This window comes from Struthio camelus, chromosome 2 (assembly GCF_040807025.1).
Source record: "Struthio camelus isolate bStrCam1 chromosome 2, bStrCam1.hap1, whole genome shotgun sequence".
NCBI lineage: Eukaryota > Metazoa > Chordata > Aves > Struthioniformes > Struthionidae > Struthio > Struthio camelus.
In genome coordinates, this window is record NC_090943.1 from 54,121,785 (window position 1) to 54,138,827 (window position 17,043).

Below are 17,043 nucleotides of genomic sequence, written 5' to 3' on the forward strand. Positions count from 1 at the left end.
GTTTTGAGCGAGTAACATCACAGGGATTGCTGGCAATAAAACATTTTATTTACACTGAAACGAAACAAGGTTCTTGTGAGATTTCCTCTCCCACAAATGCTTAAAACATAGCGAGTGTTTAAATGTTTTGCTGAGTCAGAGCTCATAAGAGCTAATTATTGTTAGGAATATGTTTTGGAATAAATCTTTGGGCAATATTATACAAGGATGTTTTAAAGAGAAATACAAGAGAAAAGAATTGGACGATGTCATTCACTTACAGTCCTTCGCTGCAATAATATATTAATATAGGCAAGTTCAGGCAAATGAGGGGGTTTTTTTCTTCATGAGGAGCTTGGAATTTGGAGAAATATTTGTCATGTTTTTAGACCACATTCCTTTCTCCCAAACCGCAGTAAATGATTCTTTCTTCTGTTGCATTTAGATGTCATTTTTGTATCACCAAAGAGATTTTAAGTCACTGGCTTCCATGCTTTTGAAACTTTTTCTAGATTCTTTTCAACTTAACACGGTTTAGACAGGTAGAAGTGGGTGGATCAGCTTGACAGCCTGCATCCACTATTCAGTTCCAAGGGTTTTAGTACAATATGCATCTTGCATATCCAAGGCACCTGTCATAGTTCTTAAGTCCCTTTAAGTCAAAGGCATTAGCCTATGCCAGAATACTGCAGCTTCCTAGCAGGGGTGAGAAAGATTTTTAAATAATCAGAAAAAAAACAAGAATAGATCTGGATGAAATCCATTTTGTTAAATTACACATTCAAATAGGATTAATGCACACAAGGCATTATTATCTTAAGAGATTACTGCGGAAGAGAAAAGGCTTACGCTTATTTATGTATACCATAATAGGGGGAAAGAAAAAAAAATCTTTAAGCACTGAGGTTGGGTTGGGAATCCAACCAGATTTCCCAATCTGTATGAGCATTGCCAAAATCTTAGCCTAATATACTTCTGAAATTGTGAGCCCTGAAATGTGAATTTTCGTGATTCTGCATGCCATTGAAATAAGTTCCATCTGGGAGAGCTGCTTCAAAACCAGAGCCAGTGCATCAGGTTTTTTTTTTTTTTTTTTAAATTGAAACATACCAAGGATCATAGGTCCCTGCTCCAAGGAAACACGCCTTGGACGAAATTCCTAATGTAATGTAACTTAGATTCTTACTTCTTCTTCTTAGTTTTCTCTTTGCTTGGTATTGTACAATTATGTTTTCAAAGCTTGATTTTTCCCCATAAAGAGAAAGCAAAAATACGTTCACTAGAACTTTAAAATGTGGATAGCAAGGATTTTTAAATAGTAACTGCCATCAGATGTTTCGATAGCATTTAATGCCACAAATTTAAAAACTCAAGTCAAGAAACTATACAGGAAATGTTTTTGGAGCAGTATTAAATGCAAAATACACATCATTACAAGACCATCTTTTAACATCAAAACAAATTAAAGCTAAACATTTTTTAAAACCCCAAGCCAACAGAAATTTCAACCAGAACATAAGCAAAGATTCAAAGAAGTAACATAAATGACCTAACTTTCTTTTTCTTAATTCCTGTACTGTGCAATTGTCTGGCATTCTATTCCATCAGTGTATGTCTTCAGACTACTTCTACATGCTAGCTTAAGTATCAAGGGTTTAAAAAGAAGCAATTAGCAAAGTGTCTTCTTCTGGCAGACGAGCAATTACAATGCAATAGGTAACTAATACTGCTGCCCACATCACTCCATTCTACAGCAGCATTTCATTTTTACCCATATGAAGTGTCCCACTTCCAAGACAGCACAATAACAAGTCGTCATTAAGTTTTCTGAAAAAGTGTAATTATTAAAACATAATGATTTATTTAGACAAAAGACATTCCCTTTTCAAGGCAAAATATGTCAACAATTAAATAATATCCTAACTAAACATGTTTAATGTACAAAATGACTAATTTGAAATGTTGTCTAAAGAAAACTAGCATATGTTGGAGACACTGAAACCCTAGAAGTAAAAGTGTTGGTAAGAACTGATACTGTACTTTGGACCCAACCTGTAACCCTCACTCAATGTGTCAGTCACACAGGGCTTTCATAAAGCATACAAAAAATGAGACAAGACTAAGTGATTTTAAGAATCTTACAGGTTTTATAAAACATTATCATACATTACAAAAAGTTTTTATCAATTAAAAGATATAAAACACTTGAAATATGTAATATTCTTTAAAGAAACATTATCTGTATTTCAGTATGTACAGGTAACAATTTAAATCAAAACTTGATCAAATAGATAATTGTCATACCTATCCAATTTGAAGTATGTACACTGTTGAAAAATATGAACGGGTTCAGAAATGACCATTCTGGTCTATAAAATTAAAATAAGAGAGAGACTCTAAGTACGCTACCTGAAGACTCTAAAAACTCCAGACATAACAAGACTCAGAAGACAGGTTTACAACAGCTACCTAAAACCATCAATTAAAACCTCTTAATAGTAGAGAAATTTATCTTCTTATTTTTCTGAGTATTTCAGCTCAGAAGAATGATGATGTAAATTAACAAGGGGGGGAAAAAAAAAAAAAGAACACTAGGCAGAAAATACCCCTGAGATACAGCAGAAATATGGTTACTTTTTCCTACTTGACTGTTTTTAAGTAAAAATCTACTCTTTGGCTTTCTGTTACTTTCAAGTTACCACATTTGTTTGAAAGGATATTTATCATGTCAGAGGTTTTAACAGTTGTGTCACCAGTAGACAAGTAATTATTCTGACTGAATACAAGTAATAAAAAAATTGTAAAGTTGCTATTTTTCTTCAGGCTCTTCCCATTTCTGATCCCATTCTTTTATTTTTCTTTTTAATGCTTTTAATATTCTATTGTAAGATTATATTGCTAGAGGATAGAATAGCATTTTATTTCTAATTATCATTTCCTATATCTTCCTTTTCTTCTTGAGGATTTTTTTATATACAAGTTCTTCAAAAGCCATGCTTTCGTCTTCTACTTCATTTTCCAAGTCTCTATCATGGGCCAAGCCTATATTAAAAGCAAGACATTAATGCAAAGTGTAAAAACCTGGCACCTTCTTCTTTTAATGGTATGACAAAACTATGCCATAGCTATTTTGTAATGTCAGTCATATATCTTTGTATGTGTCTAATCATGTTTAAGCAGCACTGGTTTTCATATGACTTACACTCGTGGTTAAGAGCTCTGCTAAGATGGAGAGACTGCTAGGCCGCTTGCTGCATTGAAAATCTGTTTCTACTGTTAGAGCATTTGACCTTTTACAGTAAGAATGATCTATCAAGGTGCAATTTCAGCAAACAATACATTTGCTTATCAACTTTAAGAGTGCAAGACAAACTGTCACGCTGCCTGTTAAGACTATAACAGCACTCCACTATGTAGGCTTATCCACTATGTCTTTCTTGGACTAGAAGGTGTAACACAAATCTTTATCATGATCAAATTCGCTAAAATAGAGCTGCTTTAATGCTTTACATATAGTGTGATTTGTAAGCCTCATCGCTTCATTGCTTCCTTTTTACACAATTGTTGTAGTCCTACCACTTAAACACGTGCTTAATCCTAAACATACAGGTAGCCACAATGATTAAACTTGTGCTCAAAGGTCTGTGATGCAATAGACTCCACCAGTGTGTGTTACTTTCAGTGTAAAGCAAAGCGATATTAAAGTAAAAGAAAAAAATTCAATTGCACATAGTATTTCTTCCCAGTAATCTTAAAAACAAGGTAAGAATTAGTTTTATTAGGAAGCTAGTTTCCAAGAACTTGGGACCACACTGCTAAACGCCCATAAACGTACTACTGCAGCACAGCTAAAAAACAAATAGCCCTAACTTATTGGTGCAGATGAATACAGCTTCTCTTCCTTTTTCCTTTCAAGTTTCTATCCTGAAGCCTGCATTTGAACCATAGCTACCTGTGTATGTGTGCGCATGTGCACATGCGTGCGTGTGTGCACGCATACACTATATACAGGCTGGGATTCACCAGTGCCAGGGCAGGAGGTTTGCTCCACTGTGGCCAGCTCTGAGGCTCATACTCTGTTTCAAAGACCCTCTGAGAGAAGACTGGATAATTCTCATTTCCAGAGTACTCCATCAAGGTCCCTGTCTCTTGCTGCCTAAGGGTGAGTGAATATCCACAAAACTGCTGCCTTTGAGATTGAAGTGATGTTAAGAGACCATTACTGAACAGTGACTTCTGGGGAGCACAGAAACCTGCGTAATTTGAAAACATACCTTCTTCCTTTATCCTATACGAGTCCATTTTCTTCAGCCACTTACGAGCCTCATCAATGGTGGCAGACAATTTGTTGGCATGCTGGGTCATTATTTCTTCAGCTAAAACAGAGCGTGATTAACATTTTATAAGAACACTAGCTGAGAGTTGGATAGTGGCTTACAGCCAAGCAAAAAACAAGGTGTCACAGAACCATGCCGTATGATGATCCTGCAAAGCAGGAAGTCCCAGCCACAGGCAATTACACGTAGATATTTGCTGCTGGGGACGGAGATGCTACCAGCACAATGAGAGGAGAAGTTGTTCACATCTCCATCCTTGTGCTGTTCCTTTTAAGGTATATCTGACCTCCTGGCAACATTGTGGTTCATCTATTTGGAGGCATTAAAGAAAGAGTTCCTGGCTTTCAGCACCCCTCTGAAATTCTACAAGTCAAAGTACAACATGGACTCAAGATGCTGGGGCCCTTGCTTAATTATATCAATAAAGATTTGAAAAATGCTTATTATAAAGTGAGAGAAAAGTAATCCCAAAGGCAAATGACTTCTGTACATCAGATTTTAAAGATAAAGTTAACATATCAAAGTGAAGACCACAACCTAACGTGCAGTTACAAACTTAACATATTTCACCAATCAGAACTGATGAGTAAGTCAAACCTTACAGTTTTTCATTACTGCCAGCCATCATAAGCAAATTGACAACTTGACAGGGCTGGTGAATTTCTACGACTAAAGCCAGTAACAATGTTTTGATTTAAGATGTCACTTTCCCAGAGCAAACATCCCCAACAATTTTGCTCCTAGGTCACTCAAAATTGCATTGATGCAATTTTTCTAGCAAAAAAATCAGCAAATCAGCTTTAAGAATATGGGGAAAGAAAGCAAGTATCAAAATATGCATCTCCTAAGTACCATAACCTAATGGACATGAGTATACTCGTTTTGCCTTTGACAGCTTGTCCCCCAATACAGATTTGTAGTCAAATATCCACTTTTGTTCAGTCCTAGCAAAATTTGAAGTTCAAGGGCAGATTACTCAGAGATATTCTTACCCAAAGACTAAAGGTGCTCCAGGCACTACTCTACTTCTGCATACCCAAATTACCACGGTTGGCAGAATTAAGCAAGTAAGAAACAGTAGGAAAAATAATAAAGATTATCAGGTACGGTGCTATCTTACAAGGTCTTTTAAGATTGCATAAATTCAGAAAACACAGCACATCTGATCACGTAGTTAAAATGCAGCACTATTTGCTTTATCTGTACTATCTGATATACTTACTACTCTTTTGGAAAATGTGAAAATATTTAATATTTTCCTTTGTGCTGCCTCAGTTCCTCTCTCCCTCAGCTACCTGAAGTATATGGTCTGTCTCTTACCTACAGAAATATTTTGGAACAGAGGTTTGTCAAGCCTGGAAGTTTGGCCACAAATGGCATATTATAATTGTTTAAAAGAAAACTGAAGTATCTTACCTTCAGCCCAGGCTTTTTTCTCATAGATTTCCTCTACTGTATCTGAAATCTTCTTAATATTCTCTTTGATTTTTCTTTGGCGCAAATTGCAACCTTCCTTGTATGCCAGATGATCTTGGGTGTAAGTCTTTTCTTTGATAGCCTTCACTACTTCCAGTCCATCATATATTATCGTATCTACCTTTCTTCTGAAAAAGTCAGCATAGCATTTGTAGGCAGCAGTATTATTTCTGTGTTTATCTGTGTTTCTGTGCTCTGTGTAAGCCTCACTGGCCACCGAAATTGCATTTTCTTCCACATGCAACTTTCCTTCCCCACTTATCCCTGTTGGTGTCATAGCTTCAGAAGCATCTACCTCCGCACTCTCTGTTCGGCTGAAGTAGTTCTCAGGGCTCTGGATAAATCTGATTCCACAGAGGTCACACTGGGTTTGGTCAATATCTGCTTTTTTGAAGATCTCTGATAAAAACTCCTCTCCTTCCATTGCAACAGGCTCAGTTTTGCAGCAGGCCTTCCTTTTCCACTTAACGCATACACAGATGAATTGGAAGACATGACGCAGCTGCCGTTGCGCAGATGCCTTCTGTGCCTGCTTCTGTTGTTTGCTGAGTGCAATGACTTCCAGGGGATCCTTTCTGTCCTCTAGACACTGGTCCCTTTCAAGTTCCTTTTCTATCTCATCAGCATATTCTGTCTTATCCAGAGGGGTCACAAACCTGTCAAGGTTTACGGTTTCATAGAGGATGCCCCGTATGGGTGGGTGACCCTGAGTATACCCAGAGTCCCACTTCCATCGGCAGTCAACTAAGTACTCCGCATCTCGCTCTGTCAGAAGCTCTTGCAGGCCTTCAGCGACGTCTCTTACATGTGTAGCATCACTCACTTGCTCCACAATCTTTAGCAATCTCTCAGGCACCTTAGAGGGACAATCTTTTCTCATTGATCTCAGTATCGCCTTTATTTCAGGAAAGTGTTGGCATAAGAGAGATTTACATTTAGAATTATGCACCTGATCAGCATTCAGCAACATCACTAAGCACAACACTACAGTCCGCTCAGCCTCCCCTGAAGTTATGCAGTCGGGATCCTCAAAAGCATCCAGAAGGACATTGAAGTTCCCATAAACTCCACACAAAACCTCCGCAAGATAACAGAGATGAAATCTGAAATTCTGTGCAGCTGCATATATGTCCTGTGGTCTATACTCCTGTATAATGGAAAATGTGTCTCCGAATTCTTTGTTATGGTCTCTGCTTCTGAACAAAAACTCCCAATAATGAATGAGAGCAATGTAACTCTTTGGAAGGCACAGAGTAATGTTCTTGAAGAGACGCATCAGGACAGCAGAAGAGAGAATATACTGGAATTCCAACAACATCACTGTGTTTTGTATGCTTGGAACGAGGTACCTAGTGCATTTCCTGACCAGGACATTCATAAAACGGAAAAACAACCATTTACAGTCTTCTGGGTTCTTATGAACATAGAATTGCTCAAGTGAATTTTGAAGAAGTCGAATGAAGCACAAGTGTATTCTTCCTGCATTTTCAGCATTTTTGTCAGGTAGCAACATACCATGTCTGCCATCTATTCCCTTGGTCTTTCTTCTTCGGCCTTCATTCTTTGGGGAGTTTTTTGCCTTTGATAATGCAAGGTTTAGCTCTTTGTTGTAATCTTCCTCTTCCTTAAAAAGAAGTTTCTCAAATTCTTCAGGATATCCTGAAGATAAGACAAAAACTTCCATGGCACTTAGCCACAAGTCTGTCGATTCTCTTCTGGCTCTAGCATCTTCATTTTTAAACTTAAATGTGATGTACTCCTTTAACACTGCTCTACAGGGTTTGGAAAGAATGTTATTAAATTCCAGTATTTCTTTGCATGCCTTTGGGTTCTCAGATAGTATTCTCAAATGGAAGTGTTTAGGAAAAAGCATTTCTAGAAGGGCTTTACATGATGCATATTTGTCAGCAGTTAAAATGTCATCAAAGCCTTTGCATTGATTCAGCAGCTCTTTAGGGAAAATGCGTGTGGCTTCCAACACCAGTCCATTTATTGCTGCCAGATGCATTTTACACTGCAATATGGTCTTTGCTTCATGGCGCAACAAAGGTCTGTGGAAATCCTCACAGGTTTTATCTTCACAGTTCAATCCAGCAATGAACTTCAAACAAATATCAGGGTAACGCTTGGTCAGTAACTCATGGGTGATAGAATAAAACCTGCTTAACAAGTGCTGCTCCAAAGCAGATTTTATCTCCTCTGTTCTCACTGAGAAGTCATCTTTTATCTTCCTCTCTCTCAGACTTGGATAGTTGGACAAAAACTTGAGAATGGGTTTGGCTTCACTTTGAGACACCTGGCAACAACTGTCACCTGTCGGCACAATCCCAAAATAGGCAAAGCATGAGTTCACCATATCTTTCTCTGCATTGGTGGCTGCTTTCTTCAACCCCCTAACCAGTCTTAGGAGAGCCATTAAGCCACACGTTGCCAAAAACAGGATGTCCTGGCTTGGTGCGCTGCAACGAGATAACACAAAGAGAGCTTCCACTGCACCAGCAGAGTGATTCAGAGACAAGAACTGACAGTAAGCACTTCTCAGCTTTGCAAAATCTCCCTTCAGAGCTCCCTGCAAAAACACAGCCTCTGCAATGCCACATTTCTGTTTGGTTTGTTCACAAAGTTCAAGGGCTTCTCTTAGGATGTCCTCTCTATCCGCCAGTTCCGATTCTGAACAGGGAGTCACACCGGCACGAGCTGCAGCAAGCAAACACGATGCACGGAATTCCTTTATAGACGTGAGGTTCACTGCTTCCAGAACAAACCCGTGTTGCTTCATTAACTTCGCAGCCTCCTCCTCTCGACCTTCTTTTTTCAATAGGTCTGCTGCCTGGTGCAAGCATCTGCGAGACTTCAAAAACTCAAGTTGGTCCTCTATGTCAAGTTTTGAGAGGACTCGCATCATTTCCTCCGTTCTGTTTGCATTCAGGTACTTTGCAGCTGCTTCCAAATAAAACTGATGTGCTGTGCATGAGAGTTTGGAAACCATTTGTCCTTTTGTACTTAGTATCTCTTCATATCTGAAATAAAAAGATACATCCACACCATTTTACTAACACAGATGACTAACCTAGATACAAAACTACTACTTTAAAAAAAAAAAAAAAAAAAAGCCCCAAAAGCATTAAACACATAGCTGCTCCAGGAAGCCCTTCCTTAAAAGGCCAACTATTTCAAGTGATGTCTGTCATGAAAAACGATCATATCATTTTAAAAATTCTACAGAAGAATTTACAAGTAATATACGGTTGATTGAAGCAAGACCACTAAAAGTTTCAATATAAACAAGATCACAAGAGTTACAGCATTAGTGAGTCTTTCTCCATGCTGTCAAATCACTGTATTTCAAATTAATTTAATCACATCTTTTAACAGTGATAATCTTATGCTTGTTAAAGTGAGCCTCAATATGCAGTAGTTCTACATGAAGAGTCACCAGAATGAAATAAGAGTATCAATCAATTTTCCACAGGCCAATCTTGGTAATATTGTGTAAGAGTTTATATCACAAACTGGTCAGTGTAGAGAATTGTTTCAGTCCTGTCATATGCATCTACATACACTTTGCTGCTTATTAAGTGCCTGAATTGTAGCTTTCAAAACATTTGCTTTAAAACACTCAGTCATTAATTGTTATTGCCTGATGTCAAATTATTAAGCCAAACTTCAGTTTTGCAAAAGTAGTCTCCCATGCTGAGAACGAGTAATTTTTTTTCTGATGGGTAAGTAAATTATCATTAGCTTTTCATTATTATCTTTTTCATGACAAATGTGGGAGTGCAGATTTTTGTGTCTTTGCTGATAAATTTACATAAATGATCTGGGGAGGCTGATTTAAAGCAAAACAGTAGATGGGGAAATGACTTTAATACTTGCACTTTTTGATCAAACTATCTCTATATAATAAGTAACTTTTATTCCTTTAAGAAACAATTCCCATAATTTAAAAATTATTAAAGGTGCATTACAAAGGATTTCATTAGATTTCAAGGTAGGTGTGTAACTGTAGGCCTTGCTGGAAGTCTAATTGATGTATATAGTCTTAAAAAGTCCTTGCTAATGCATCAGCCAAACTAGGTGTAATAGAAGCAGTGGCCAATAAATGAACTGTTTGTACCATCCTTATGATCTCATCATCATCTTGTACAAGATGAAAGTCTTGTCAAAAGACAGTAGTAAAAATCAGTTTAGCACAGTATGAGACAGTTCTTAACTGCATCTAGCCAGTTTGGGGGAACTGGCATGGAAAAGCTCAACGGCAGAGCCTGGGACAAAGAATCTGTCAGCAAGGCAGCACGAGCTGGTCATGCCAGCTGGGAACAGACTGGAAAAGGTGAAGGGTGGAGGAGACTTGGACAAAGAGCCTGGAAGAGCAGGAGAAGAAAACTGGAAGTGAGGCTTGGCTTGACAAAGCAACTGCCATGAAGAGGCAGTCTGGGTCAGACAGACTTCAGTGGAACAGGAGAGGAAGTAGGAAAGTCCTTGCCCATTGAAAACGCATATCTAACCTTACTAATTAGAAACAGACTTCCCTCAATTTTAGCATTTCTTTGCTATCAGTAAACTCACACACAAGACACTGATAAAATTCTCACTCCTCACTAGTGCTGGATCACATCGAGGATAACCACCTACCTTTCCTATTGTGTAGTTTATTAACTGAACTGGCAGAGTTCCGTGTGGTATTCCAAACAGTCCAAGCCAAGATAACAATAGAGAGGTTGACCACACATAACAAGATTTTAACAGACTTAAAAAAATAAAAATTAAAAAATAAAATCCATGACTATGAAAGTTTCATTAGTTAGAAAAACCCAGAATTGCAGTTGTCTTAGGAACCTTCACATCCCCTGGTACAGTGTGCAGTATTTTATAAAGCTGAGGGTTAGTCCTTAAAAAAAAAAAAAAAAAAAAAAGCACAAATAGAATCTAAATTGTTATTCTTTGCTTTAAGTTAGAAATTTGGAGAGGCAAACACTTGACCGATTGCCACAATGACTGCTACCTTATATGCTACTCATCTAATAGTTACTCTCCTACAGAAGTTAGTGACAAAGTGGCTAAGTCAGTGACTACCTCACTCTTAGAAGTATTTCTGAAATGTTTTGGTTATATTTACCGTAAGAACTCAGCTGAGACAACTGATTGAAGGAGAACTTGCATGATAAGCAGTACAGGACTGGAAAAGATCTCACCAAGATGAAGCTAGTAACTGCTCAAGCAATGAATGTAGTAGACTGTTTTCACCCCGTTAACATGACTAAAGTGAGATTTCTGATGAAGTAAATGAATTTGACTTGATATAAAAGAAAATCACTAGAAAAAAATGTTCTGAAAATTTTGTGGAGAGTCTGCTCTATTATGTTGAAGCCAGAGATGGAAGAGAAAGGTGTTTTCTTTTCCAGCACCCTTTTGGAAGACATACCTTTCAACTGCCTTAGCTGCTTCCTCATAGAGTTCCTCCTGACAATACATCTTAATTGCTAGATCAAATTCCTCGAGTTGTTCGTAACATCTGGATGCTTCTTTGTAGCACTGGCTTTTCTGATAGTAAACGGCAGCATCTTTCATCTGCATCACAGAAATCAATAATGAAAATGAAATCTTCTGAATGCTCAAATCTACTGGAACAGAATAAATCCAGTAATTTCATCACGTAAGAGCACAATTCAAAAAACGTAATTAATGTAACCAAAAATGTATTCCAAGTAACCATCACTAAAACTAAATTTAATTTAAAAAATCCCTTCAAAATATTTATGTTGGAAAAATTGGAAGCTAAAGTTCAAGATAGGATCACTATACAGGTTTTCCAAATACTTCTTATTAGCTCAACTCAGCCTGCTACAAGAAGAAAGCAAACAAACAAACAAACAACGCAAAATCTTCTCACTGACATCAGAAGCAGAGGGATTAAACCAGTTCTGCATGCAGAATGCGAATGCTAACCTTATACCTTGAACTTTAATTATTACGGGAACAATTACATTACAATCAGTTAGTGGAAACACTGCAAATAAGAAATGCTAAATATCCTAATACACTTAGAAAATTATCTGCCAATGCTCAGAATTAAATCAATACCGTAGTCATCAGTGCATTGCTACCTTACTGTTAGGATATTACTTAACCCTTTCAAATTTTAGAGCTCCTTTTAGCTGACTGCATTAATCAGTGAGGTTTCACAGAATCACAGAACGGCCAAGCTTGGAAGAGACCTCTGGAGATCATCTAGTCCAACCCCCCTGCTCAAGCAGGGTCACCTAGGGCACACTGCACAGGATCGCGTCTAGGCAGATTTTGAGTATCTTCAGCGAAGGAGATTCCACAACCTCTCTGGGCAACCGGGTCCAGTGCTCTGTCACCCTCACAGGAAAGAAATTTTTTCTCAGGTTCAGATGGAACTTCCTGTGCTTCAGTATCTGCCTGCTGCCTCTTGTCCTGCCACTGGGCACCACGGAGAAGAGTCTGGCCCCACTCTCTCGACACCCCCCCCTTCACATACCCTCAAACTTGCTGAGGGTGCACTCTGTCCCTTCCTCCGGGTCATTGATGAATACATGGAACAAGACTGGACCCAGGACTGACCCCTGGGGGACACCACTAGCTACAGGCCTCCAACTAGACTCCGCGCCACTGACTGCAATCCTCTGAGTTCTGCCATCTAGCCAGTTCTCAAGCCACCTCTCTCTCTGCATTCATCTAACCACGCTTCCTGAGCTTACCTCTGAGGAGGTGATGGGAGACTCAAAAGCCTTGCTGAAGTCCAGGGAGACAACATCCACTGCTCTGCCCTCATCTACCCAGCCAGTCATTCCATCAGAGAAGGCTATCAGATTGGCCAAGCATGATTTCCCTTTGGTGAATCCATGCTGACTACTCCTGATCACCTTCCTGTCCTCCACATGCTTAGTGGGGACCTCCAAGATGAGCTGTTCCATCACCTTTCCAGGGATGGAGGTGAGGCTGACAGGCCTGTAGTTTCCTGGCTCCTCCTTCTCGCCCTTTTGGAAGACTGGCGTGACACTGGCTTTCTTCCAGTCCTCAGGCACCTCTCCTGATCTCCAGACCTTTCCAAGAGGATGGAGAGTGGCCTAGCGATAACATCCGCCAGCTCCCTCAGCACTCGTGGGTGCATCCCATCGGGGCCCGTGGATTTGTGGATGTCAGGTTTGCACAAATGATCTCTAACCCGATCCTCCTCCACCAAGGGAGAGTCTTCCTTTCTCCAGCCTTCCTCTCTTGTCCCCAGGGTCTGGAATTCCTGAGGACTGGCCTTAGCAGTGAAGACGGAAGCAAAGAAGGCATTCAGAAACTCTGCCTCCTCTGTATCCTTCGTCACCAGGGCACCCGCCCCATTCAGCAGCGGGCCCACGTTTTCCCTAGTCTTCCTTTTGCTATTGATGTATTTGAAGAAGCCCTTCTTGTTGTCCTTGACATCCCTTGCCAGATTTAGTTCCAACTGGGCCTTAGCCTTCCTTGTCGCATCCCTGCACACTCTGACAACGTCCCTATATTCCTCCCAAGTGGCATGTCCCCTTTTCCACATCCTGTGAACTTCCTCCTTCTGTTTGAGTTTTGCCAGGAGTTCCTTGCTCATCCATGCAGGTCTCCTGCCCCCTTTGCTGGACTTTTTAATCATAGGGATGCACCCAGCAGTATCATCAGATTACTATAATAATGAAGTAACAGCTTACATTTTATGAAATCAACAAATAACTTTCAACTGCAAAGCAGAAATGACTGATGGTCAGATCTGAGAAAAGCTAAAGAAATCAATCTACAGTGCACAATCACATTATTCTCCTCTTCATTTCCCTTACAACTATTCTGTGCCAAACGCTTCCTCTTGAACAATGGCCCAGATTAAAGAGCTGTATTCTATGTTTAGCTACTACCATGTCATAAAAACTACTTATTACCTCAAGTTTTCGGAATGAGATCACACTTACAAATTCTCTAAACCAACACAAGCACCAAATGGAGGGTGGGGGAAGCTCTAGGAAAGGAAAGAAATAAAGGTAGAGAATTTAATACCTTTCCTAACTTTTTACACAGTTCTGCACAAAGCCGGAACTCCTTTGACTGAAACAGACATTTTAGCGATAGGTTTGGTTCTCCACATTCCAAGTAAGTTTTCGCCAACGCCATATATTCCATCTGTTTTTCCCTGTCAAGAGTAAGTAAGAGGAAATTACTGCTTACACACAGATCACATCAAGTTTAGGATTACATGATCACTCATTGAGTCCAAACAACACTGACATCATGCCTGCTGTTCATAACCCAATGAGGCACTACTCCACAATTACTTAGACTTTGGGCCCATATTGCTCTGATCAGAAGTCTGCTCCACATCTCACTGCTCTGATAGTAAAAAGCTTCTTTTAATTTTCAAACTAAGTATACTAAAGGCCAGTGTGGTTTTGTGCCACTTTACTTCCTTAAAGGACCTTAAATTGTTCGTTCTTCCTTTCTGCTGTTTACCCCCTAACGCCATTAAAAGCAGCGATCAAATTCATTCTCAGCCTTCGCTCTGTAACACTAAAGTCCAGCCTTCCTGGTGTCGTTGCAGGATGCCTATCTTCTTCACAGCGTTTGCCTGAATTCTTCTTGAACAAGGACAGAATACTATATATTATACACGGAGCACACAGCAATCCTAATTATGCTTTGTAGTACAGCATTCATATTTCTATGAAAAAAATGTTACTTTCACAGCTTCATTATTATGCAAATTCTGTCAGCTTATCATATATTCATATACCCAGTTCCTTCTCCTCAGACTTTATCCAGTTGACAAGTGCCATAGCTTACAGCCAGCCTTTCTTCAGTCTCATCAATAAATGTTATGTGATCAGCAGATTTTATCAGCATGCTCATACTCCTAGCTAGGACCACTAATATTAAAAAGGTCTTAAAAATAAGGTAAATCCTCGAGAAACACCAGTAGTAACATTTCTTCAGACCTTCCTCCTCCTCCCTTCAAAGCTATCTTCCTCTACTCTTGCCGTTCCTTACCTGCTCTGCTATCACATGGCTAGGTCTCAACCTCCCCAGCATAAACAGCCATTAATTCAGTTAGGTCTAGGTCTAGAGTCCTGCCCTACAAGTTTTTTCCTCTCTTGGTTGGGACACAAGTTCCAAACAGCTCTTCTACCCTGGACTTCAGGAAACTGCAAACTTTCTCCCCAGTTAAACTCCTGAGCTCTTCAGTTCAGCTGATAGCACGAGCTAACTGATTCATCTCAAAATCAGTCCCTTTAAAAACGGCTTTAGTTTCAGATCTCATTCTGCTCTTTTAATTTAGACTGACTCAAAGACTGATTATACCTCTAAGCTCACTTGCTGTTAGCAGCTCTTCTTCCCAAATCTGAAACACGCTTCTTCTCAGTGAAGTGAACATTCAGCGGGTTTAACCTGAGTTGGCAACTCTCACGGCATAGGCTCTCCCATCTGTATCTAAGCCTCCTGAGGTGATGCCAATCCTGCTATTTTCTCTCACAGAGCTCTTTCCATGGCCAAATTTGGCTCTGACAGCCTACAGCATACTGCAGCATCACCGCTGCTTCCACTGCTCCCCAAAGGGAGCAGGAACCGTAGCTCCGTTCTAGCTGTGCTAGACTTTCCAATTTTTTTAGCTTCCTTCATCACGCATGTACAGCGTCGTCCCCTCACAGGCACTTCTGTGTTTGCTAATAGCTGACTACCCCTTGACTCCCGTCACAGACACCTCTCCTATGTGTTTCTCCAAAGTCTCGAATTTGGTCCCACCATTATGGTGGGCATCTCCACACCCATCAGCCACGACATCTGGCTTCCCAGAACGACTGCCTGCTCGTTTGTTTTTATGCTTACTTGGGGCTGCATTTCTTGGAGTGCACTTTAAGAACAGCATCGTGTGCCAGGGCCAGTTTTTCCTTCTCTGCTGCTCCTCCCTTTTGGTAACATTTGGCTGCTACCTGGGGTGAGATAATACAGAGCATTCACACACATGCATCCAGCTCATGGCTTATTACATAATCACGACACTTAATTTTACAGTCACCGTAACAGAAAACAGGAAGACTGACAGGGCGCCTGGAATAAGGAAAGGTAAAACAGTGGAGTGTATTTTTAAGACAAAGAAAAGCTTTAAAGTCAATCCACATTTGACTGTATTACAATTAGCATGTCAATTGAAAACACTTATAAAATTAACATGGATGTAGTGAAAGCAGAATTCCTGGTAGACTGGCAGAACAAATAACACATACGCATTTTGAATGACAGCCTAAAACATTAACTGTTAAGTCAACAGGCATCTGCCACAAACTCTATTAATAAAAGTTAGGAAAGCCAGCAAGTGCCAGGTAAAACTGAAGAGCATGGAATTACATAGTCATGTTTTTATCACACAAGGATGCTTGTGTGATAGGCTAGAGAGAAACACCAGGAGCTACCATACTCTTAGCAAGGTTTGCTTAATTATTACCTTGCTCATTTTGCAATACCATATTTGTTTATTCCATCCATTAATTTAATAGTCTGCTGTTTGGAAATTCAACATTGCAAGCCACTCTTAAAACTACAAAATTCCCTGGATAATTTCCTCTTAATCACAGAATGGTTTAGCTTGGAAGGGACCTCTGGAGATCATCTAGTCCAACCTCCCTGCTCAAGCAGGGTCCTCTAGAGCATATCTCCCAGGATCACACATCCAGATGGGTTTTGAATATCTCCAGGGAAGGAGACTCCACTACTGCTCTGGGCAACCTGCTCCAGTGCTCTGTCACCCTCACAGGAAAGAAGCTTTTTCTCAGGTTCAGGTGGAACTTCCTGTGTTTCAGTTTCTGCCCATTGCCTCTTGTCCTGTCACTGGGCACCACGGAGAAGAGACTGGCCTCATCCTCTTGACACCCTCCCTTCAGATACTTGTGCACATTGATGAGCTCTCCTCTCAGTCTTCTCTTCTCCAGGCTCAACAGGCCCAGCTCTCTCGGCCTTTCTTCATAGGAGAGATGCCCCAGTCCCCTCATCATCTTGGTAGCCCTCCGCTGGACTCTCTCCAGGAGTGCCATGTCTCTCTTGCACTGGGGAGCCCAGAATTGGACACAGTACTCCAGGTGAGGCCTCACCAGGGCTGAGCAGAGGGGCAGGATCACCTCCCTCCACCTGCTGGCAACACTCTGCCTAATGCACCTAGGATCCCATTGGCCTTCTTGGCCACAAGGGCACACTGCTGCCTCATGCTTAACTTGTCCACCAGGAC

The 17,043-nt window shown here is 40.2% G+C and overlaps 1 protein-coding gene across 5 annotated transcripts in view; it reads right to left on the reverse strand.

Moving 5' to 3' along the window:
- Positions 1-2,103: 2,103 nt before the first annotated feature.
- Positions 2,104-17,043, reverse strand: part of TRANK1 (tetratricopeptide repeat and ankyrin repeat containing 1) — a 49,701-nt gene continuing 34,761 nt past the window's right edge. For all 5 annotated transcript variants that reach the window (XM_068935809.1, XM_068935805.1, XM_068935807.1 and 2 more), the window contains 6 exons: positions 15,651-15,754; positions 13,830-13,962; positions 11,218-11,363; positions 5,733-8,812; positions 4,254-4,355; positions 2,104-3,021 (listed from right to left, as the gene is read on the reverse strand). In XM_068935809.1, the coding sequence (XP_068791910.1) occupies positions 2,918-3,021; positions 4,254-4,355; positions 5,733-8,812; positions 11,218-11,363; positions 13,830-13,962; positions 15,651-15,754 (3,669 nt within the window). In that variant the 3' untranslated portion in view covers positions 2,104-2,917. The remainder of the gene's footprint in view (positions 3,022-4,253; positions 4,356-5,732; positions 8,813-11,217; positions 11,364-13,829; positions 13,963-15,650; positions 15,755-17,043) is intronic.